At 35.4% G+C, this 24,208-nt stretch overlaps 1 protein-coding gene across 7 annotated transcripts in view; it reads left to right on the forward strand.

Moving 5' to 3' along the window:
* Positions 1–23,637, forward strand: part of RAB3IP (RAB3A interacting protein) — a 40,783-nt gene extending 17,146 nt beyond the window's left edge. For 4 of the 7 annotated variants that reach the window (XM_038549992.1, XM_038549994.1, XM_038549993.1 and 1 more), the window contains exons 4-11: positions 5,715–5,810; positions 11,861–11,938; positions 12,752–12,955; positions 15,842–15,970; positions 17,194–17,306; positions 20,768–20,867; positions 20,955–21,024; positions 23,278–23,637. In XM_038549992.1, coding sequence (XP_038405920.1) covers positions 5,715–5,810; positions 11,861–11,938; positions 12,752–12,955; positions 15,842–15,970; positions 17,194–17,306; positions 20,768–20,867; positions 20,955–21,024; positions 23,278–23,360 — 873 coding nt within the window. In that variant the 3' untranslated portion in view covers positions 23,361–23,637. Of the gene's footprint in view, positions 1–5,714; positions 5,811–11,860; positions 11,939–12,751; positions 12,956–15,841; positions 15,971–17,193; positions 17,307–20,767; positions 20,868–20,954; positions 21,025–21,426; positions 21,520–23,277 lie in introns of all 7 variants that reach the window. The other 3 variants (XM_038549995.1, XM_038549996.1, XM_038549997.1) reach the window with 3 other exon arrangements.
* Positions 23,638–24,208: the final 571 nt, after the last annotated feature.

Genomic DNA, 24,208 nt, shown 5'->3' on the forward strand with positions numbered 1-24,208 from the left:
ATGTATCTTTGTTGTGCTAATTCAGTGATTGCTTTAGGATTTATAGTATACATATTTAACTTCTTCCTGTCTACCTTCTAATGATGTTAAACTATCTCATATACAATGGAAGAACCTTATAAAAGCATACTTCTGTCTGTAACCTTTGTACTACAGTTTTTGTATATTTCACTTGTTTATATGTTTAAACTCCACAGTGTATTGTTACTATTTTTGCATTGAATGACTCATTATCTTTTGAAGAGATTTAGATGATAAGAATCTTTATATTCACCTGTGTTATCTGCTGTTTCAGTCACTCTTCACTTCTTCCTGTGAATCCTGATTTCCATCTGATAATCATTTTTCTTCTCCTGGGAGGACATCTTTTAACATTTTTGTTATGTACGTTTACTGGTGATAAATTATTTTTAGTTGTTTTTTCTGAAGAGGTTATCTTTTCTCCACCTTTGTTTTTGAAAGATATTTTCACTTGGTAAAGAATTTTAAATTGATAGTTTTTCCTTTTGGTACTTTAAAGATGTTGCTCCATTGTATTCTAGCTTGCATTGTTTCTCACAAGAAATGAGGTGTTATCCTTTGTTCCTCCACATGTGGTGTAAGCTTCCTCTTTAGCCCTGGCTATAAGCAGTTTGATTATGGTGTATCTTGGTATAGTTTTCTGCATGTATCTTATGCTTGGGGTTTGTTGAGCTTCTTGAATCTGTAGTTTGTTAATTTTCAAATTTGGGAAGTTTGGGCCATTATTTCTTCAAAAACTTTTACAACCTACCCTATCTCTGTTCTTCTTCCAGACTCCTGTTACACATTCATTAGACTGCTTAAAATTGTCCCACAGCTCACTGGTGCTCTGTTCATTTTTTTTTTTTTAATCTTTTTTTTCTCTTTGTGTTTCATTGTGTGTAGTTTCTGTTGCTGTTTCCAGTGTCACTCCTCCTTTCTTCTGCAGCATCTCATCTATAAATGCTATACAGTGTATTTTTTTTCAGACATTATAGTTATCATCTCTGAAAGTTTAATTTGGGTCTTTGTGATATTTTTTTGCTGTTTAATAAGTTCAGTCTTTTCTCTAGGTTCTAAAATATATGAAGCTCAGTTTAACAACTGTTTTAATCCTTGTCTAATAATGCTTTCATCTTTTTGAGTGATAAGCTGGACCAAATTGTAGGGCTCACCTAATTTGTTTCCCGTATTTGGAGAATTACTGTCTGCTGTCGAGTGCCTAGTGTCTTAAAAATATTTTAATGTATTTTTTCCAGGTTTTTAGTTGTGTCAGGTGGGGTTGTAAATATCCCTGTTGGTCCATCTTGATTAAGAGTCAAAGTTCTGTTTCTGTTTATATTTGTTCTGTACCACCCAGAAACCCTAATACAAAAACCTACACTTATGCATATGCTCCAATAATTCTGAGCTTCATGAGGATAAGATTGCAAGTGTCTTTTGCTCCTGATTATATTTTGAACACCTAATGGGTTCTCGATACATTTTGCTGAGTATATGAATATATACATGTGTATACAGTTACATTGTTATAAAATAGATGCACATATTAATTAGGGACATGCTAGCTGCTTGTAAGCAACTCTTAAATTTTAGTGATTTAACGTTAAAGTTAATTTTTATTTATTGAGCATTTTGCAGCAGATGCGTATAGTTGATATGTGGTTCTTTATGAAATAATTCAGGGATCTGGGTTTCTTCTTGGATCTTTATAATCTTTTAGAATTTTATTGTTATCTGTATCTAATCAGTGAGGTGAAAGGAAAAGAAAGCTTGGAGAAGGCACACCTGTTTCTTAAAAAGACTTGGTTTAGAAGTGACACATAACCTTGACTCACATTCCATTGGTGCAAACCAATTTCATACTGATATGTAGATGCGTGGTGGGCTGGGAAATGTAGCCCCTGGGTAACCACTTCCGAACAACAAATCCATACTGTGTACAAGGGGAACACCCATGTGATCATTGATTTTGAGGTACAGGGATGCCAGAGATGTAATTCTCCACTTATTTGGCCTTCCACAGGTCATTGCTGAAGACCAGTTTTGGTAGAATTCTGGGGTAGAAGTTGGACTTGAGTTTACCTTTATTAAAATGTTGCTTCCTGGACTCTACCCCAGATTCTGCTGAAATAAAATTATTGTGTTGAGGTTTGAGAATATATATTTTTAATAACCCCCCTTCCCCCCCGGTGATTCTTACATTGTTAAGTGTGAGACTTACTGGTACAATGTGTTATTTTCAACTTTTAATTTTTTTTTCCTTAAAAGAAAATGAGTTAAGTTGGAAGATAAAATTAAATGGAATAGCTTGCAGCCAGATAAAGTCATTCAGAAATGCATACCTGTGTCAGATCCATTGTTCAGCAGGGTCCCACTAACTGTGGTCATGGATATTCATAAACATTTACTACATTCCTTCATAAACAGATATATTTCTTGGAGAGAGGTAGTACTGACAATATTGTACAAGGCCCTGTAGGGGGCAAAATAAATTACATTTGACCCTGTCTTTAGGTGTTTACTAGTTGGGGAGATAAGATGTATACATGGTCATACTTCACAGATTCTGAATTATACACTTTTTTCCATATTAACCATCATGACACTCATCATTGTCTACTTGTATGTGAACTTGGTCATAGTTGTTCATGTTGTGATTAATTCAATTGAATTCTGTGAGTTGGGTTCTGTATTTTTTGGTCTTAATTGCTGGCTTAAATATCTTCAAAATGACTTCACTATGATGACATTGAAATAGAAAGGTGTAAAAAAAAAATAAAAATCTGTGTTAGCTTAAAAGAGTTTTTTCTTTAAGTTTAAAATGAAAATTCTTAGTGAGAAAAATCACATAGTTTCATTGACAGCATTTTTTCTTTCTTGATATATAAAATGTTTATCTTAAAAACCATAGTTTTGAGTTTGATGGAATGCGTTTGATCAGAGTCTTGATGTTCTGTGTTTTGAATATTTCTCAAATTTCTTTTCTCCAGTACAAGTACTCTAAATTTGTATCTATTGCCTAAAATGCAGCAGTAATCAGTGAACTGTTTTCTAGTCTTTTTTTTTTTAAAACCTCAACAACCTCACCACACTTCCAAGTAACCATTTTGAATTGTAAATCTTATTGTTGCTATCCTGTTTAAAATCCTTCAGTGACTTCCCTTGGCCTTCGAGATAATCTCCCCTTATTTTTAAAGGAAGTCCTGATTTCTAAGTGCGTTTTGGGATGGGCCATAAACCCAATTTTCTGGCATTAATCTTTCTGTGGTGTTCATCCCTCATTTTTAGCTACTATTAAACATACTGTTTTACTCCTTCCTCTACATTTGGCAGATTCCCACTCTTAGTATGGAGTATCTTTTCATATGTATATTTGCCTTTTCTCTATCTTCTTTGTTGAAGTGTCTGTTGAAGGATGCCTGGGTGGCTCAGGGGTTGGGTGTGGTCCCAGGTCCTGGGATCCAGTCCCACATCGGGCTTCCTGCGAGGAGCTTGCTTCTCCCTCTGCCTGTGTCTCTGCCCCTCTCCCTCTCTCTCTCTGGATCTCTCATGAATAAATAAATAAAATCTTAAAAAGTGTCTGTTGAGGCACTTTTTGCCCATTTTTCAGTCAGGTTGTTTGTTTTCTTATGGTTGAGTTCTAAGAATTTGTTTATTTTTTTTAGCAGTCTTTTATCAGCTGTGTCTTTTGTAAATATTTTCTTCAGTCTGTGGCTTGTCTTTTCATTCTCTTGATATGCCCATCTTTTAGTTGTAGTTCTACAGTTCAGTATATTTGCTTCTCACCCGTCTCCGTCCTTAGTGTTAAAGCTTCCTCCCAGCCTCTTCTGGATTATGTAGATCTTCATTCTTGATCACTGAATCACACTCCTACGAGAAAGATTCTCTAAAATTTTACAGGTTTATAATTCTTTGTCTCTGACCTTTCACTTGAAGGACACTTTGGCTGGTTATAAAATCCTCATTTCACATTTTTTCCCCCTTGAGTATCTTCAAAATGTCATTCTGTTGTTTTCTAGCATAAAATGCTATTGACATTTAATACCTATCTGATTTTCTTTACCTTATAAAGGTGACTTAACTTTCTTATTATGGTAGCTTCACATACTTGTGTTTGTTTTCCATGTTTAAATGGATTGAATTTCCCTGGACCATTAGGAGGAGGCTCCTGTGAAGGAGTAGGATAAACCAAGGTAGCTTTCTCAATTTTATGTTCAAGAGCTTTCCCTTCTGTTGTTATTGGTATATCTGTGTAGCCACTTCTGTCTCTCAGAGGTAAGCCTTGTTCAAGAAGGCTTTCTCCTCTAGCCTAGTGTCTCTGCAAACTTTACAGGCTTAATATTATGTCTAGGAATGATATTTCTAGAAATAGAAGAAAAAATACTTTTTCGTATGCTACTTTTGCGATCTGTTTGCTTTGCAATCTTGCCACCCTCTTTCTCCTTTAATATCTGAGCCTTCTGTCTCTCAGCCTCTGTTATTCTTGTCCTGCAATTTGGTTTCAGATTCCAAGAGGGCAGTATCCTGGAAGAGTCTCTTTGCTGGATGCTCTCTAGTTCCTGAGAGTTGAGGGCTTTGTGGTAGTTTGCTGCTTCAGGGCTGCATATAGGGTTTCATACTCCACCTGCAACTTGGAGCCTGTGGAAACCTTTTCCTTTTTCTCCATTTGTTCTCAAATTCTCCCAGTTTCCGCTAAGGTCGAATCCTCTCCTTTTGGGTATTTGTAGTGATTTTTTGGGTTCTGAGGCTTCATAGGATACCTCTGTATTCCCTTCCCCTTCCTGCTATCCTTCCCCAGAGCTGCTCATTTTCTGGTGTTGGCAGTGTAGCCAAGTTCTGTCATAGTGTAAGATTTGTGGGGCTTTCCTTACCTAGTTTTGTTGAAGATGTGGTCATTGGGTTCTTCTGATACTTTAGTTAGTATATTTAGTTTTCTGGAGTTGTCTTTGGGGGATTCAAAAACTGTGCTGCTACACAATTACAATACAACTAACTCATTATTTCATTAGTGTAATTGTGATCAATATATAGGAAGCTTCGATTTTTTTTATCCTAAATTTGAAAAATTAGAGCAACATATAAAAGTACGTATTATTTACATTTTTAAAAAGGATTTTTTAAAACATCTATTTGAGACCTTTTGAGAATTCATGTGTAAATGTAGGATGTGATTTTGTCATTAACATTTTTCTTAGTTTTAAATGCAAATATGTATCATTTGCCTCTGGTTGCAGTGCTAAATGGGTATAGTCTCCTAATGGAAATTTTAAAATAATTGCCATATGGTACATAAAGTTATCTATAAGTGAATAAATTTTAAAGTAAATATGAAAACAACCCACTGAATTTTTATTGAAATGTTAAATGCAATTAAATTCCTGTTTGATGGAAATAAATATGTTCGGAGAAAAGGGAAAAAAGAATGAAGTCATTTAATTGTTTATTTTCACACGTAACATATAATCCTACTTAATCTTTGGACGTCTCATGAAAGAAACATGAAAATTTAATATGTGAATTAGAATTATTTATAATTTTAGATTTGCCTGATTGTCTTCCACATAGCAAGTGCTAAATAAACATTTTCAGTTTGAGCGTTGTAGAAGGGGACAGTATTAATATTTTGTCATTTTATTAGTAAAGATTATGTAGTCTGCTGAATCTAACTTCAAACTATGGAAATTCAAAATAAAATGATCAATTTTTCATAGGAACTGAAGTTAAAAGATGAAGAGTGTGAGAGGCTTTCTAAAGTACGAGATCAACTTGGACAGGAATTGGAGGAACTCACAGCTAGTCTGTTTGAGGTTGGTCTATTTACATGTTGGCCAAGAGCAACATCTTGATTTTTATATATTGATAGAATTGTTTTCTGAGGGGATCTTGAAAAAGATATGCTTAGCTTCACACATAATTTATAAGTCATCTAAGAAAAATGAAATCTTTAAGAAATGTAGAGTCTGCAACTTAAAATGATGGGAAAAGAAAAAGACCCTGTGGGCTACCAGTATCAGGTTGTTTTAAAATGCCTGTGTGGACAGAAACGAGGTAAATTTTAATTTTGTTTTTATCAAGCATTTAGGGGCTACTTTAGGGTAATCCTATAATAAATATGACTCCACAATAAAGATGGTAAACTCTTGACGTAGCTGTCTGAGAGGCGAAGGTTTGAGGATTGTTAGAAGGCACATCTACTTGTTAGAAAGCCCACCTCTTTATCTCCAGCCTGCCAACAGGACTATAGTTTCTACCCACCTCAAGCAGTGTTTCTCATTAGAGGTGCAAATTGACTTTGTCATTTTGTATTTTTGATGTATTAGCCAGGGTTCTCCAGAGAAATAAAACCAATAAGATGTGTATATATGTATACATAATTATATAGAGACTGATAGTAAGGAATCAGCACATGTGATGATGGAGGCTACTTTACCAAGTTCTGCAGGGTGAGTTAGCAGGCTGGAGACCGAGGAGAGCTGATGGTATAGTTTTATAGTCCCAAGTCCACAGGCCTGAGAACCAGAGAACTGATGGTGCAACTCTAGTCCTAAGGCTGACAGGCTGGAGACCCAACAAGAACTGGTGTTTCACTTGGAGTTTGAAGGCAGGAAAATTCTCTCCTACTCCAACGGGATCCGCTGTTTCATTCTATTTAGTCCTTCAACTGATTGGATAAGGCCCAACCACATTATTGGAGAAAAATCTGCCTGAGTTAACATATGTTAGTTTCGTCCAGAAATACCTTCATAGAAACAGCCAGAGTAAGGTTTGGCCAAATATCTGGCATCCAGCATTAACCATCATACTTGGCTTTGGCCCCAAAAAGCTAGTCATACTCCTGATCATTTTGACAACTTTTATAAGTTGGGGGTGAGGAGAGGATAGTACTTACTTGATTAAGAACCACTTTCATAGAATGTGGTTCTTTCTGGTTAAGACCTTGAGCCTTTAAGAGTTCCTTATTCAAGGGTACCTGGTTGGCTCAGTTGGTAGAGCATGCAACTCTTGATCTTGGGGTCATGAGTTTGAGCCCTATGCTCAGCACAGAGCTTATTTAAAAAAAAAAAAAAAGATTTCTTAATCAAAAAGATTGAGGTGTTAACTGGAATGACTAATGCCATTATCAATTGTTAATAATTTCTTTTTGAGACTCTGGGCTAGTTCATTCAGCAGAGCATGTGACTCATGATCTCAGGATCATAAGTTTGAGCCGCACGTTGGGTGTAGAGATTACTTAAATAAAATCTTAAAATTATAATAATACTAATTTTTTTACTCTAAAAATTTGTTTTTAAAACTGAGTGTGGTAAAAGATTTTAGAAAATTTTCTTCCCCTTTTGTTATTTTTATTTATGCAGCATCTGTTTCAGTTTTAGAGGTATGCATATTTTCTTACATAATTGTAATCCTAATATATTTTGTATTTTTTCTTCAAATAACATGTTTTCATGTTCACCTACATGGTCACTGTCATGAGAGTCATAATCCACCAACTGCACATATTCCACCATTTCTGTCATTACAAGGAACATGGTAACAAGTTACGTGTGGATTTCTTCAGCTGTGGGCTTTCCATGTCCCCTCTGCTCAACACCCCTTTGCCCTGTCCTCTGTCTTTTTCAGGGGTCCTTTTCTTTTCATGGACATTTAAAAACTGATTTATTATTATTTTTGGTTAGCTAGTCATCAAAGACTAGAGGACAGGAGCTATATGACTTGTTACATCTTTGTTTGTAGAGGGGGTTGACAAGAAACCTTAGACTTTTTCTTCCAGTATTGTCTTGGCCAGAAGAGAGTTTTATAATGATATATGGATACTAGATAAGAAAGCAAATATATTAAGCTTCTCACCTGCCTGGCCATAATTTTAGCCTTGCTTACTTCCTCTTGTCTGCACTTGCATGTATATTCTGTTAGATGAAGGTAGGAGAACAAATGGGAAGAAACTTCTCCCTCTCCATAGCAGGATGTGAAAAAGCAGAAATGGAATTTTTGGAATAAAAGGTATATCTAAAAAAAAAAGGTATTTGGGTCCCTGATCTATACCTGGTCTGACAATGGCTAATAGCCTTGACACTGGGAAAGGAATTACACCGACAGAAGATGATTTCACTAATGAAGGACACTGTATTCAAACCAGTTACTTACGAATTTTATAAAAAGGTGCTAAAAGTTTTTCTGTGGTCTATTGTGCATTCATGATCTAGTTTCTCATTGTCTTATGAAAAGATTTTTTGCTTATATTTTACATATATATAAATATAATATATAAATATGTATATAGTTTTGTAAGAATTAAGGATTATTTTGAATAAATAGAAATTTGCTCAGCTTTGGTACACTTAACATGTAAATTAAAATTAGGAGTTTGTTGTATATGAATAATCTTTAGTATAATTACACTTTGTAGGAAAGTTGGGTTTTAAAACTATCAAATACAAGAATTCTATATATATACACACATATACATATATATGGTCTCTGATTTTGAGATAACAAAATGAATGCTTAAAAAAGTAGATCCATTTGACATGGAAAAAGAAAAGATAGATAGGTAGCCTTCAGATTTTTTTTTTTACATTTTGTCAGCCAGTTTTAGTAATGTCTATGCACACTGAGTTTTTTCTTCATAATGCTAATAGGTATATAGTACAAATTATTATCATTTTATCGGTGAAGAAAATGAGGCATAAAGGATTAAGGAGCTGGGATTCAAATTCATAACCCTGATCCTTGCTTTAAGTACTATGAAAATCATAAATGGTACTTCATTGGTCTCAGGCCACAGAAGAGGAGTCCTCATTGAGGCCTCTCCTGTATTCCATATTCACAAGGCAAATCTTGTGACAGATTTATAAGGCAAATCTTTCTACCTTTCATCATGATATTGCTAACACCATTTTGCAAGCCATCATGATTTTTCTTACCTAGACCGATAGATGCCAAACTTTTGTTGAGATCATGTACTTAATCTGTAAAAGAAAAATTTGAGTGTGTACCTTTATTATGATGAAAATAAGTAATATTTATTGAGGGTTACCTATTGGTAGGCACTGTTTTAAGAGCATATGTACTTATAAATTATATATATACACTAACATATAATACATGTTATGTAAACTATAAAACAAGTTTTAAAAAGCAAGTTAATAAGTTTATTTGTAATAATACAAAAATATTTTATCCTCACTAAAATATATGTATAGTGTGTGTATATATTTAGTAAGAGGAGTATGATTGAATATGTTACCTTGTTTTCAAAAATCTTGTTTTAACAATTCATGATTCAGGTGAAGGTCTAGTCTTTATTCCTTTTTTAAAATTAGATGCAATATGGCTGATAACTCATGAATATATGGATCCAAATGGAAGAAGTACATCTTTCCCTGTATTAAATCATTATATTGAATTTTCAGTTCCATTGCTGGTTATGTGAAGGTTTCACCAGAATATTCTCTGGTGCATTTGTCTTCTCTAATACCAACAGACTATCTTTGCAAATTAATCAGAAGAGAACAAGTTTAAACATTATTTTAAAGAAAGAGAAAAACCACCTTCTTCATTTGAATCATTGTTAACCAGATAGGAAGAAAATTCCATTTTCAAAGTCTGTGAGTGTCTACACATGAATGTTTGTATCAGAGGTCTGCAAACTACAGCCTAGAGGGCAGAACTAGCCTGTCCCTAATTTGTGCAGCCTCATCAGCTAAGATACGTTTTTACAGTTTTTAAGTGGTTTGGGGGAAAAAAAACAAGAGTACTTTGTGACAAGAAAATTCAGATTTCAGTGCTGATAAGTGTGTATTGAAATGGCCACGTTTGCCATTTGTGTGTTTGTGGCTGCTTTCACACTGCAGCAGAGACAGGATGGCTCAGAAAGCCCCAACTGCTTACAGTCTGACCCTTTACAGAGGAGGTTTGCTGACTCCTGGTATAGAAGATACTTGTATCATTTTCACATTTAGAATGACAAAGTGATAGTAAATTTTCAAACTTTTTTGGAATCTGCTATTTGATGTCTTGTCAGTTTGCAAATCCTATGTGTTATCTTTTCAGCTACTGCTTCAGCCTCATTTCTTAGCTCTCCTCTCCTTTTGGGACTCTAGTTACATGTAGGTTACACCACGTCTTCACTGTATACCTCAGATCTCACCCTGAATTCTACCTTTCTTTTCTTAGTTTCCATCTTCTCCTGGGTCTTGGTCCTCTCATTCTTCACCGTTTTGTTAGCTCTCTAATACCTTCTGATACATTTACAAAAATTTTGTCCAGCTTTTTAAATTATCCTCCATGGGAGGTTTTGTCCAGGTTGCATAGTCCACTATTAAGGAAAGCAGAGTCCATTTCCAGACATTTAAACAAATCTCTCCTTAGCCTGAGTTACTTTTGCATTTATAGTTAAAATGTCACTTATCCTAAAGGGTCAGATTAGATATGTTTATTATTTTATAAATATCTGCCAAATAGTGATCTGTTGACAGCCACTCGTTATAGAAAAATTCAGCAAATCTGAAACTTTTGTTATTTTAGAAAGAAAACCACTTACCTCATTGGCAGCTCTTAAGGACTTTGATACAAGATAACCAGCATAACTGTGCATGGAAGATTTTCACAGTTAATCTCTTCTCATTATAAAGTATTGATAGTAAAGCATCTCTTATTTAAGCTAATGTGATCTGTAAATTCACATTCATGAGCATATAAACAAAGTGCAGTTCATTACAATACTGTGGGAGCAAATGGGAGTCGGATGTGGAGAATGTTGACTCTTACACTGAACAGTTGACAGACTTAGTAAGGGTGCCATTGTCAAACACGTATTAAATGTGTTTAAATTAAATTTGAAGCTGACTTCCTCCCTCCCTCCTCCTTCCCTTCTTCTCTTCCCTCTCATAAACTATAATTTGAAGTTCTAACATACGTGTTTTTCAATCCCAGGGTATTATCTCAAGCAGCCTATATATGGTTCCAGTCCATCCTTAATCTTCTTTAGGACTGTTCCGTACAGCAGAGTAGTTTTTCAAAAATACGAGTAAGATCAGTGACTTTCTTTTCAAAAGATCATAAGGCTTCGTATTGCACTTAGAGTAAAACTCAGAATTCTTACTTGGATATTTTGATTATTAGAATGTAAACTGAATGTAAGCTCCTTAAGAGGGAGGGACCTTGTTTCTTTTCCCAGTATATTATCAGCACCTGGTATAGCACCTCACAAAGCGATGTCAGGAGTAAATTTGGATCAGTAAATATAAGGGAAAAAGGAATTGAATACCTAGAATTTCATATTTATGGTACTAAAAAATTAAGACCATCTTAAAGGCTAATTTCTGATTTGCCTTTGCAGATTGCTCTGCATGGAATTTGTCACTTCGTATCATTTTGTGAATGTTTTTATTAGAAGCTCTAGGGCTTCTCAGCTGTGTCATTCTTATAAATGCAACATTATTGATGTATTAATATTTTTACTTGTCCCTTCTGTATGTCTTTGCTGTGATTGATAATATGAACATTTATATAGTAGCCAAGTTACAGAAACCCAACTACAGAGAAGTGGGGTTGGCACACGGAATGTCAAACATTCACAGTCTTTACACAAACATTGATCCACAATGATTGAACTTAATGTGGCTATGTCAGTGATATTAGTACTAAAAGTACATATTCCTAATTTATACTTGTTTACCTATCAGATGATAATTGCTATTTCAAGAACTGACAATTGACATTGAATATTTATTTTCAGGTTAAATTTTGGTAGTTTTGGTAAATTTTGCTACAGTCGTAGACACGTGTTGAAAGATTTTTTGAAAACAAAGGCTAAATACTTTGTTTCCAAAAGTTGAGATTTTAACTTTTTCAGGAAGCTCATAAGATGGTGAGAGAAGCAAATGTCAAGCAGGCAACAGCAGAAAAACAGCTAAAGGAAGCACAAGGAAAAGTAAGTTTTTGCTGCCTTAATAGTAAAAAAATAAAGAAATTCGTGATTACTGTCTTAAAGATACTTAAAACATTTATTGGATATTCCTATTTATAAACTAGAGCTTATTTTAGAAGATTTGGGAACTACAGGAAACTATAAATAGAAAACCTACTACAGAGGTACAATTAATAGTGAACAGTAGGCACTCATTTATATTAGAACCAAAGGAATCTTAAAAATAAATAAAATTAAATAATTTATTTATTACAAATTTATTAAATAAGGGCTCCCCGTGGGGAGTCTCCTCCCTCTGCCTGTGTCTCTGCCTCTCTGTGTTTCTCATGAATAAAGGAATAAAAAAAAAATCTTAAAAATAAATGAATAAATAGAACCAAAGGATTTTAAGTCTTATGAATCATATGTATTATCAAAAGGATTATATAATCACATTTTAAAGTTAATGATATTTTTCTTAATTCGCTGGGGAAAAAAGCCACCAAACTAGGATTATTATTCCTGTTATTTTAGGAATGAACCACAACTATTCATAAGCTGTTTCTATTTTGAGGATTTTGAAAATTCACATGAATCACATGTTAGGCATTTTGATAACTTAAAAAATTTCACTTAGCTCTGTGAATAGCAGCCAAATCCAAGCCATATAGAAACATTAAAAAACTTGGTTTCACTTTCTTTGTATTACTCCACAGCAAATACAAATTAAACTTTATTTCATCTTTGAAAGGAAAAGTGTTTTTATCACATTGCTAGCATTTAGCTGAATCTGTCATAAAACAGTGAGTGTATGAACTCTGTTGCTTTCTTTCCAAGATTGATGTCCTTCAAGCTGAAGTCGCTGCATTGAAGACACTTGTATTGTCCAGTTCTCCAACATCACCTACGCAAGAGCCTCTGCCAGGCGGAAAGACACCTTTTAAAAGGGGACACACAAGAAATAAAAGTACAAGCAGTGCTATGAGTGGCAGTCATCAGGACCTCAGTGTGATACAGCCAATTGTAAAAGATTGCAAAGAGGTAACTCGCCAAGGACTGTCCCCTCTGACTCTCTTGATCCTTATTAATTCTCATCACTGAGGTGTCAGTTACGATTTTTGCCAGCAAAATCTTTAGTACAAAGTATGCAATATTAAGATGGGGGAGGCTTTATCTAGAGCTGGCTGCTTTCAGGGAGTCTTCAGTTCCGTTCTCTACTTGGCTGACCTTGGAGTTACCTGCTGGAAACTTGGTGAGTTTCTTACTCTTGGTATTTCATTTAGGGAGCAAACTGTCATGTGTTGTATAAAGGAGAGTGGGTGGCTTTAATGATCTGGCTAGGCAAAATTACTTGGTAGGATGCTCTAACAGAATATGAAATTTAAAAAAGTGTGAAAATAAGGCAATTCTCTTGAACAGCACATTGCTTTTACTTAAATCCTGGGAGAGGTAGAGTTTTATATCAGTGTAAAAGAGCGTTAATTCCGATAATTAAGCAACAAAAACATAGAACTAATGGTAGCCTTATCATTTTAAAAGACATGTTGTGAAGGTAACAGATGTGAAAATATTTTGAGCTGTTTTGAGTAAAAATTGTATAATTATATATATATTTTTTTGGTTTTCTCATTGCATACAATGAGAAAACATTTCCAAGGAGATTGGAAGCAGGGAGCAGCCCTTCCCTCCTTTTTTCTTTTTCTTAAAAGCTATATTTTACATTGTTGTATTCAGGTTCATCATGAATCTTTAAGAAGCCGTATCTGCTCATTTGGTTAAATTTTTGCACGGAAGCCAGGATTTTATTAGATTGAATAACCAAAATCGTTACTTAACTTTAATTGAATGCATTTTGGTTGCTTATTAATAAAAAAAAGATGCTGGTGAAGGAGAAGTTCAGTATGTGACCAAATCTGAATTTGATGGAATCTAAAATTCATGTTGGTTAACTATTTCAGAAACTTTTTAATTAGTCTTAACTTTAATTTCCTTGAAATTAATTAGCATTTTTATTAACTTGCACTTGGTACAACTTGTATTTTGCTGCAGCTTCTTGGTGTGTGTGATTATATACCTTGTTTTCTGCTGTTTACACTAACAAAATTTAAATGTTTTCTCATGGAACATTTTAAAGTTTTGTTTTTAACTTAACGATGTCTCATGAAATATGAATAGGCAGCAAACAACTTCAAAATGGTAACGTTTTGCTTTCCAGATATATCCTGTATTCTAATGTTTTGTGAAAACTTATCAAAAAGCTTTATTAGACAAAGGAAACACGTAAAGTTGACCTGTTTAAATCTTAGGAAAAGATAAAACATGATGAGATGAGCACTGGGTGTTCTACTATATACTGGCAAACTGAACTTAAAATTTAAAAAAAATAATAAACCATTGGAAAGAAAGTGAAACGTCCATATTTTTGTAGAAAATGTGACAGGCAGGCAGAAGCGACATTTGCATTGTAGCTTCTGAAAACACTTAAAGTGCACGTCTGTGCATCTATACACACACCTGCATTATGCAAGTCTTTGCCATCAAGTCATTTAGATACAAATTTGAACTTTTACCGGTTTCTTGGTCTGTAACCTTGGGCAAGTTCCTTTACCTTGCTAAGCCCTAGTTTTCTTTTATACACACACACACACACACACACACACACATATATATATATATATATTTATATATTAAAAAAATGAAGATCATGATGTCTGTCTTGCACAGCTGTGAGGATTAAGCATTTGGGAAGTTCTTACTTCTCATGGTTCCTGACACAGGGTCAGCTCTTACTAGCTTAAATTACTGCCTTTGAACTAGAATCTTACCTGCTTTGGGGCTTATGTCCATTAAAGGGTAAACTTTACAAAGAAAAGTAATTTGAAAATGTAAGTATTATTTATCCTTTTGCCTTTAGCTCTGATTCAAAGAATTTATGGATTAGGATAAAAAAAAAAAACTCATACTGAAATTTCCATGATATACCTTAAAAGAAAGTCTATAAGAAAGCTTGGATACACTTAGTCTTTTATTATTTTCATGTAAACCATCTGCATATCCATTTAAGCTGTCCTGAAGGTCATGGGTGTAGTTAGTGTGTCGTTTATGTGTCCAGTTCTCGTGGATGATAGCGGCTTAGAGCCGCAGGAGGATGAGGGGCATTACCTTGAAAGGGCAGCCAGGGGCAGGTGTGGCTCTGTATGTGATAGGTAGTGTTGAGCTGAGTAGAGGGCATTTGGAGGGAAGACTACTTTGGGAAAACTTATTAAAGGGCAGGAGGGGAAAGGAGGGACCGCCCGGAAGAGTGACTAGGAAGATGAGTGTCAGCCTGATAATTGTCGATAATTCAGACAGTAGTCACCGGATGTTGCTATGCCAAAAATAGATCTTAGTAAATGTTATATTTTTAAAATAGTTTAGGGGGTTATATATGTGCTGCTTACACAGTAAACATTTTCAAAGTTCTTTTGAAAATGCCCTCAGGTAATAGAACAGTTAGTATCATTTCGACCCCAGCTAGGTTTCACAATTTAGTCTCCATTTCTTCACTTTATTTAATGAACTTGGCTCCAACTTAACCTTTTGATTATTTTCAGAAAAGACTTCTCATCACTTGTTTTATATTCAGAGCAGTGAGCACAATGTATCTTAAGAGGAGCGCCACCATTTTTTGGGGGGGCGGTGGGGAATCCAGGTAGCATTGCTGAATACACCAGGGTAGATCTGTTGAAAAGAGCTAGTCAGTCATTTGGGACTTGGGATTTTTTTAAAAAGGAAGTTGGTATCATGAATCAAGAATAGTTCAGTTCATTATTTTAAATGAAGACGACTTCTTTATCAGTAATGTTTAAATTAGGTTTTGGTTTTATAAGATGATTTTGTGTTTGTGCCTTTAAAAAGATTATTCTGTGTTTTCTTTTGGTTTGTCAGGCTGACTTATCTCTGTATAATGAATTCAGATCTTGGAAGGATGATCCCACAATGGATAGATCGTGTCCTTTCTTAGACAAAATTTATCAGGAAGATATCTTTCCATGTTTAACATTCTCAAAAAGTGAGGTAATTTTTTTTTATTTTAATAGGAATGCGTTAGAGTTGTTGCTGTACCCTTTGCTAAATCATGTTATATATTTTCTCTTACATAAATAAGTTATTATAACATGTCACGTTTTATCATTTTCTCCATTCCATACTAAGATCATGATTATTTCTTGGCATTCAGTTACTGAACATCTTTGTTTACTTGAGCAGAGGCTCATTCACAGTGAAGTATGTGTTGCACCAGAGTGAAGTAAATGTGCATCTGGGGTAGGGCTGCTTTCTTAATTCTCGGTCCAAAGTTCACTATAAGGAAAGTTTTATACACTACGAAGAACTAAATAAAAAATCATTTAGTTTCTTCATCTTTAAAATGGAAAATACCTGCCTTGCTTGTGTCACAGGGAATGAAATGAATGAAATGAAGTAAATTAAGTACATAAACTTTTATAAAATACAAGGTACTATATAGACGTAAGGTCATAAATTTAATTTGTTCATACCTGTGGAAGGTTTGTCTATAAATATCTTGTCAATCTCTGTTTAAGAAATGTAATCCTAAGAGTCTTATACGAAGTCTTTAGAGGATTTAACTTTAACATTATTTGTAAGGAGAAGTTAAAACGGACAGTAAAACACTTTTGACATGTAGACATGTCATTCATTGTGCCTCTGTGTCTGTTTTGGGGGAGGCCATTCGTATTAGTAATCTTGCCACTCTGAAGAAATGTGCTGGTTTCATCTCCTGTTGGTCAGTTGCTACCATCGCATCTGTACATTTAATATTTGATAATCCAGCCGGTTCTTTTGTAGATCACTCTTGTACTCTTGCATACAAGTTCAGAAAATACACAGCTGTAGTTGTATATATTGCTGTGTCATGAATGACCAGTGTTAAAAAATACATATGAATTTAGCAAAATAAAGCATTAGCGTATTTATTTTGACGTGGCATTAATAGTGGATGTTAATTGTGGCTAAGAGGCGGACCGATTGGAATTGATGCCCTCAGCCCTCTTGTAGACAATGAGAAAAGTTACTTAGCTACAACTGAATTGCCCTTCATAACAATATTTGGATTATAAAAGAATTCCAACCAAGATTACAGTTTTTCCTTGACCTAAGACCAAACTAGTGGGGCATGGGGAAAGAATAATTTTTTTTAAAAAACCCAGTTTACTGTAGAATACAATTTTAATATTTTTATGCCAGCATAGCATCTGATACTTTTTGTTTTTTTAAAGTTGGCTTCAGCTGTTCTGGAGGCTGTGGAAAACAATACTCTAAGCATTGAACCAGTGGGATTACAACCTATTCGATTTGTGAAAGCTTCTGCAGTCGAATGTGGAGGACCAAAGTATGTTTTCAGAACCATGTCTTGTGGAAGACACGGAGTTTTAAAAATCTTATATGTTGTAAATATTTAGTTTTTCTAGTTTTAAATGTGATTAAATTTCTTGTTTTCTGTTGAGTTTATGCACACTAAAGAGAAATCCTCAGTGCGAGATGCAGCATTTCAAACTGAGCATCAAAGAACTTTTAATTACAAAAATATATACACATATATTAGATCAGGTATTAGACACATTTTTTTTTTTTAGACCACATGTTGTGACTCATTAGTTAATCATAAAATCAGTTTAGTGGGTCATAAGCAGAACTTTTGTTTGTTATACATAGAGATTTTGGTGTAAAATACTTCTTCCTGAGGGTTGCCATTAAAGATAGTTTGGGAAGAGAGTGAATTAGAACAGCATGAAAACGGTGCCAGAAAGACTTCTATATGATCCTCCGCTTTCGTAGTGTCCTAGAAAGGACTCTCCCCCTTTGGTAGCTAACCAGTTCGATCTTTCATACATGACAGACACTCGGCGATTACAAACCTTCCAACATGAGACCCCTTCATTTCATGGCAGAGCAGGCTCTTTGCTCTCCAGTCCTAGAAGAAGGAAAGACCGAAACCAGCGGTCCCTGGGACCTTTGGCAGAGCTGTTGGCGATGTGACTTGGAAAGATTTGGAGGACGCTGCTTAGTTGGCGGTTAAGAACTAGGTCTGTGTAGGGGACTGGAAAGTCTGAGAAAGCGCCCAGAAAGCAGGAATTGACTCGGGTCTGGGTCACCGTGAAGGCAGAAGGGAAGAGGGCTGGTTGAGAGGAGATAACAGGTCTGTGTTAAAGCCTGATGTAGGAGTCGTGTGATTCTTCGTGTTTCCTGTTGTGCACACGCATCCTCGGCCGGATCACATGCTGTTCGCGTTCAGGTGGTCCTGAACCTGGTCACGGGTTTGTTCTGCGAGCCAAACACCCCCGCGCTCCCCCTGGGCCATGACTGTAGCACAGCGGCCTCTGAACCTTGGTGAGGGGATTGACATTTCTAAATTCTTCTCCTTCTACAAGCTCCCAAGTATTTTTATCCTGATCATCGATAGCAGTTTTTGTGCTTTTAAGGTCTGTGTATACCTTATTTTAAATATAGCATAGAGCAGTTGTTAATAGAATTTTACATTTCTGCTTACATTCTATATAACGCATACGTGTGCCAATGACAAATGAGGGTACCAGTTTAAGTGGATTTATATAGTATTTTAGTAAAATAATTACATAGATTACGTTTAGGGAACAGTTTTCATAGTATAGGGATACTTTGCTTGTAGGAATGGGGTGAGATGCCAAGGTGTTTGGAGTGCATGTTGTGTGGAGAAACTTGAGGAACATATTCTCTTCTGTGAAGTGTGAAGTATGGCCCTGGCCAAGACTCCCAGCGGCTTGGTGTTGAAGATAATCACAAAGTAAATGACACATGCTGTAGGAACTTTGTGGAAGCCAGGACCAGTCTCATGAGTGGAGGTTAGGGCCCATGAGGGAGGGAGATTTGATCTGGGTTTTTGAGCAAGAGTAGAATTTGGATAAAGAAGACTACGTAAGACTGAAGGCCTAGAAACAAGCACCCGTGTGTTCCGAAGATGGTGAGTGTATGGAGAGAAGGATGTGACAAATCTGAAGAGAATTTTGGAGAGGAAGAAATTCAGGTGGGGATGATAAAAGGAAAGGAGTTAAAGGCCCACTGGGAGAGTGCTGTGACATTTCCAAAATTAGTGGGAAGGGCTCTGCTTCAGGGAAGAAGACGACAGGTCTAGATACAGACATGTTGGCATCCTCAAGTGAGGATGGCAGGTAAGGGTTTGATGTCTTGGGACTAGGGGTACCTGGGTGGCTCAGTCAGTTAAGTGACTACCTTCATCTCAACTCATGATCCCAGAGTCCTGGGATCCAGTCCCACATCGGGCTCCCTGCTCAGCAGGGAGTCTGCTTCTCCCTCTCCCTCTGCCTGCAGCTCCCCCTGCTTGTACTCTCTCACTTGCTCTCTCTCAAATAAATAAATAATCTTTAGAAAAAAAAAAAAAAGAAATCTGGGGACTAGAGTTGTTAAGGGGTCCTGAGGAAGTGTAGCACATTAACAATGCCGGACTTGGAAGTCAGAAGGCTTTGACGTTGAACCTTAGCTCAAATAAAAATACGTTGACTGTTGATGAACAATTCAAAGATGGCTTTAGAAATGAAGTAAGAAACACTTTCATTATTTCAGAAGTTGATACTTTAAAACCACTTTAAACAAAGTCCTTTCAAAATTAGACAAAATACTAGACAAATAAGTATATTTGTGTTTCCAGAAGAATAGTGTATACATGGATTTTTATCAGTTCAGTGCTACTTTTCCTTCTTGTGTAAATTATACTTTTGGAAATTCCAAGGACTTTATCACTTGTGCCTTAAATTTCTCGATCTTTTATCCTTCCTAAGCTAGTTATTAGTGTTTTAAAAATATAGTTACAAATCATTAAAGGAATTTTCTAAGAAAAGAACAATGAGGCAAACTGTCTTTGAAAAGATGAGAATTATTTTGTGGTTGGAATGGCCACCTCCAAAATACCCTATTTTATAATTTTTTTTTAAGATCTTATTTATTTAGAGAATGAGAGAGTGTGTGAGCAGGGTGAGGAGCAGAGGGGAGGGAAGAGGAGGAGGAGAGAATATCACAACCCTGAGATCATGACCTGAGCTGAAACCAAGAGTTCAATTAACTGAGCCATCCAGGCACCCCAGAATTACCCTATTTTAAATACACTCCATATGTTTTCTTTATTATCGAGGCACATCTGTATCATATTTGTTGTAAGTATAGCTGAAATTTAATGTTCATGTAACATATTTTTCTTTATTATATAATTTATAATGTTATTTAAAATGCTGTTAATCACTTTATTTTAGTTACAGCTGTACTCATTTTGCCTCGATAGGGAGTAGTAGTTTTTTCAGCCATGGTTTTAGCTTAGGAGGGTAATAACTAGGCTGCCTTCAGAGTCTGCCCTGAAAGACAGTCCAGCATCATTGTACTGAGCAGTAGAGTGACAGGTGGCTCATCACTTGACCAACAGTCATTGAATGTCTGGTGTGTGCCAGGCATGTGCTTGGTGCCTCGCATTTAAAGATGAATAAGATACAGTCTCTGCCTTCAAGAGACTTACAGCCTCATTCTAACCAGAAAGCCCTCATATCAAATCTGAGAGTCTGTAGTATGCAAATAGAAAGGATGGTATGTCTGAATATAGTGCACCCCTTCTATAATTATTGAGAGTCCGTATTTTTGCAAGGTGGTTTATTCCTTTGTATTTGTCAGTCCTGTCTGCATGTAGAATAGTGCCAGGTACCTGCTAGGTCTCAAATACTTGTTGTGTTAGTGAGGATGAAACTTCTACAGAAGGGTGGGAGCAAAACGCTTCCAATTTTAAAAAACTAAAATTTTGTCATTGTTTTGCAGAAAATGTGCTCTAACTGGCCAGAGTAAGCCCTGTAAACACAGAATTAAATTAGGGGACTCAAGCAACTATTATTACATTTCTCCTTTTTGCAGATACAGGGTAAGTAACTTAACCATGAATTTTAATACAGCTCACTTTGATATGACACATTTGACTATTTATGACTTTTTTCCCCTTTTGGCCTAGATCACCTCTGTATGTAACTTTTTTACATACATTCGATATATTCAGCAGGGGCTCGTGAAACAGCAGGACGGTGAGTTTTCTTAATTGGTTATAAAATATTTACATAAACCTTCAGAAAGTGTAGAACATAGTAATGCTTAAATAAACTTTATTATTGGTATAGTCATATTGAATCTCTCATAGTTGTATGAGAGTTTGGGAACTACTGTCTTTTAAAATGTATTTAACCCTTAAAACTGCCTCATTTTACTCTTGAGTTTTAAGCAGGATCAGTTATAACTCTTAAGGGGGGGTGTATTGATAAACCAGACAGTAAAAATGAGGGGAGTAAAAGGCTTATTGAACTTACTCTTAAGAAATAAAAATGAGTAAGCTCTAGACATGGTCAGATTTATTTTAATTGGTGGAAACCATGAGGATCTAACAATAATTTTTTTCTGTATTTTCTACTTTCACGTGTGAATTAATAAAGCAGTCATGAGGATAGTTCTGAATGGAATAAAGATTACTATATTCTGAATCAGCCGAAACATATAGATGATATATCCAGGAGAGCCAACCTCATGCAAGTGTTTTAATATTTTTAATACAGTCTTTCATGATTACTGATGATTCTGTAGTCAAATGTCTTAAATGCCAGGCATGAAAATGAAAAAGGCCCACCAGCTCCAAAGCAGTGTTTCTTGAGTATATGTGATTGTTTTAAAACAAATAGCAGATCCCAAGCTAGGGATAAAGTCTACACTCATTTTGTATTTGAAGTTGTAGGAAATTTCCTATTCATATCTTTTTAAGGACTGAAAATATTTTTCTATTTAAAACCTAGAAGAGGCCTACTGTCTTAGTAGTGAATCTCAATTCTGTGGAAAAGTTAGTAATGCTGATAAAAATTTAGGTTAGCATTTCAAAGCCTTGGTATGTTGGGAAGAGTCCTATTTATTTAGAATCCCATATAACTGGATTTTACTGCCTAAAAGAATGAGGGTGAAACCTCTCATTAATATTGAGTTTCAGAAGGCTGAGTAGTATAGTCTTTAAAGGGTACAGGACTTTTTACAACTTCAATAAAATTGAAATATTTTTGAATACCTGTTGGTGGTCATAGGATTTAAGCCACAGAACAGATGATTTATGTTAAGTTTAATTGTCAAGTGTGTTTTTTTCCTCCTTGTTAAAGAAGTTTTTGTAGGGAAGATGCTTTCATCTTCCTTTCATAATTTCCTTTATGAAAAGGAGAAATTGTCGTGAGTGGTAGTAGGGTGATGGCGATAGAAGTGGCCTCTTCTCTGATTTCTGTCACTCTCCCTCTTCACAGTACTTGGTACACATCGTATAACATGTGGGTTTGTAGCAAATTAATACTGTAATTTAAAAATCTGTGTTATCTGTGCCTTGTGCCAGAGGGATTTAGGGCAGCTAAATCTAAAGCAGGGTTTCTCAGGCCTGGTTCTATTAACATTTTGAGCTGGATAAGTCTTTGTTGTGGTGCATAGGGACTATCTTGTGCGTTGTAGGATGTTTAACACCATTGCTGAGCTTTACTCAGATGCCAGTAATGAAAAACGTATCCAGACATTTTGTCAGATGTACCCTTGAGGACAAAATCTCCACTGGTTGAAAACCACTGATCTAAATCAGTCTCTAATCTGAGGACATGTTAGAGGAAGACTTTTTGTCTGAAATATAAAGCCAGCTTTTTTTGACTCAGCAGAGAGGGCTTGTCTGAAGTAGAGATAATTGACATCTACAGATCGACCTCTACATTTATTTCTATTTTTAATTTGAGCCATATGCAAAATCTTTCTCTGTTATTCCCACAAAGAATGTTACTGAGTTCTCTGGACTCTTATTTTCCTGTTTCATTCTGCACTGGTGTTAACAAACAGTGGAATGGCCAAGATGTAGCAAACTAGAGCAAGAAGATCCCTAAGTTAGAATAATTGAGGATTGAGGGTAATTGCTTATGAAGGCAAAAAGATTGCCATTATTTACTCAGGACACTGAAGTGTCTACCTTCTGTTGGGCTAAAGTGGTCATTGACGTACCTAACAAATAGTTGCGGCAAAACTGGTGAATATTTGCTCATTTATTGATAACACTGAGATTGTCACAGATACATGAAAAATGTAGTGATTTCACTACTGGGTATTTACCCAAAGTAAATAAATTTGTTTGACTTAGCAGTAAAATGGTGAGGCATTAGATAGGTCATTAGGAAATGCCCAGATGGCATTTCAGCTAATGTTAAGTTTTCAGTGAAACAGCTGAAAAATAATTAAGATGGCATCTTGTGATTTATGTGTCTCCTTTTCTATTTGTATAGTTGATCAGATGTTTTGGGAAGTTATGCAGTTGAGAAAAGAGATGTCATTGGCAAAGCTGGGATATTTCAAAGAGGAACTCTGATGCTGTGCCTGGGACCATGCATGAACCTCCCTGAATACCTGGAAAATGGCTGAATATTTTTATGGTTACTTGATATTTATTTCCAAGGAGTGGGCCCAAGACTGTTTTCCTCTTTTGCAGATTACACTAAGAAGTACTGTGATTTCTTTTAAATTGACCTATGCTGTGTTTGCTTTCTCTTAGTTGAACACACTATAAAGAATTACAGGTGTACCAGTGATTGTAATTTATAGTTGCAAAAAAAAAAAGCTAAATAAAGAAATAAGTCAACATTAGATTGAATATGTTTTTGCTTTCTCCTCTAGTTCTGTTGTGGCATGTAGATAACGTAAGCTGAATGTATTGAATTATAGTTTTCAAAGTGTACAGCAGCCTGTGAGAGGCAAGGAAGAAGGCTGAGTGGACATCAGCTCTGTCCCCCCCACAAGAATGGCTCTATTTTTGTCCGTTTTGTAGATTGGGCTTTAAAGAAGGATTTTATTTAAATAAGGCAAAAAGAAATCAGGAAGCACTTAATCTCTCCATCTAGAGAATGCTGTTAGTATTTCTGAAGAAGAACCTTTCAGCTTTCAGATATTTTCTAACTACATGCGCATATTTCTGAAACAAAAAGTACACTTTGTTCTTTAAGTATTTTTTCTACATGTCTTTCATCACTACATGGTTTTGACTATAGTATGTTAATATTGTTTGGAAATTAGCTGTAAGTTTTTTTTCATATCATAATGCTGTGATGAATATCCTCATGCATACTTCTTTATACATTATTGGGTTATTTTCTTCATGTAAGTGCCTAGAAGTAAAATTGTTGGGTCAAGGTATATGTGTATTTTAAAATATTTGATCTG

This window comes from Canis lupus, chromosome 10, assembly GCF_011100685.1.
Source record: "Canis lupus familiaris isolate Mischka breed German Shepherd chromosome 10, alternate assembly UU_Cfam_GSD_1.0, whole genome shotgun sequence".
NCBI lineage: Eukaryota > Metazoa > Chordata > Mammalia > Carnivora > Canidae > Canis > Canis lupus.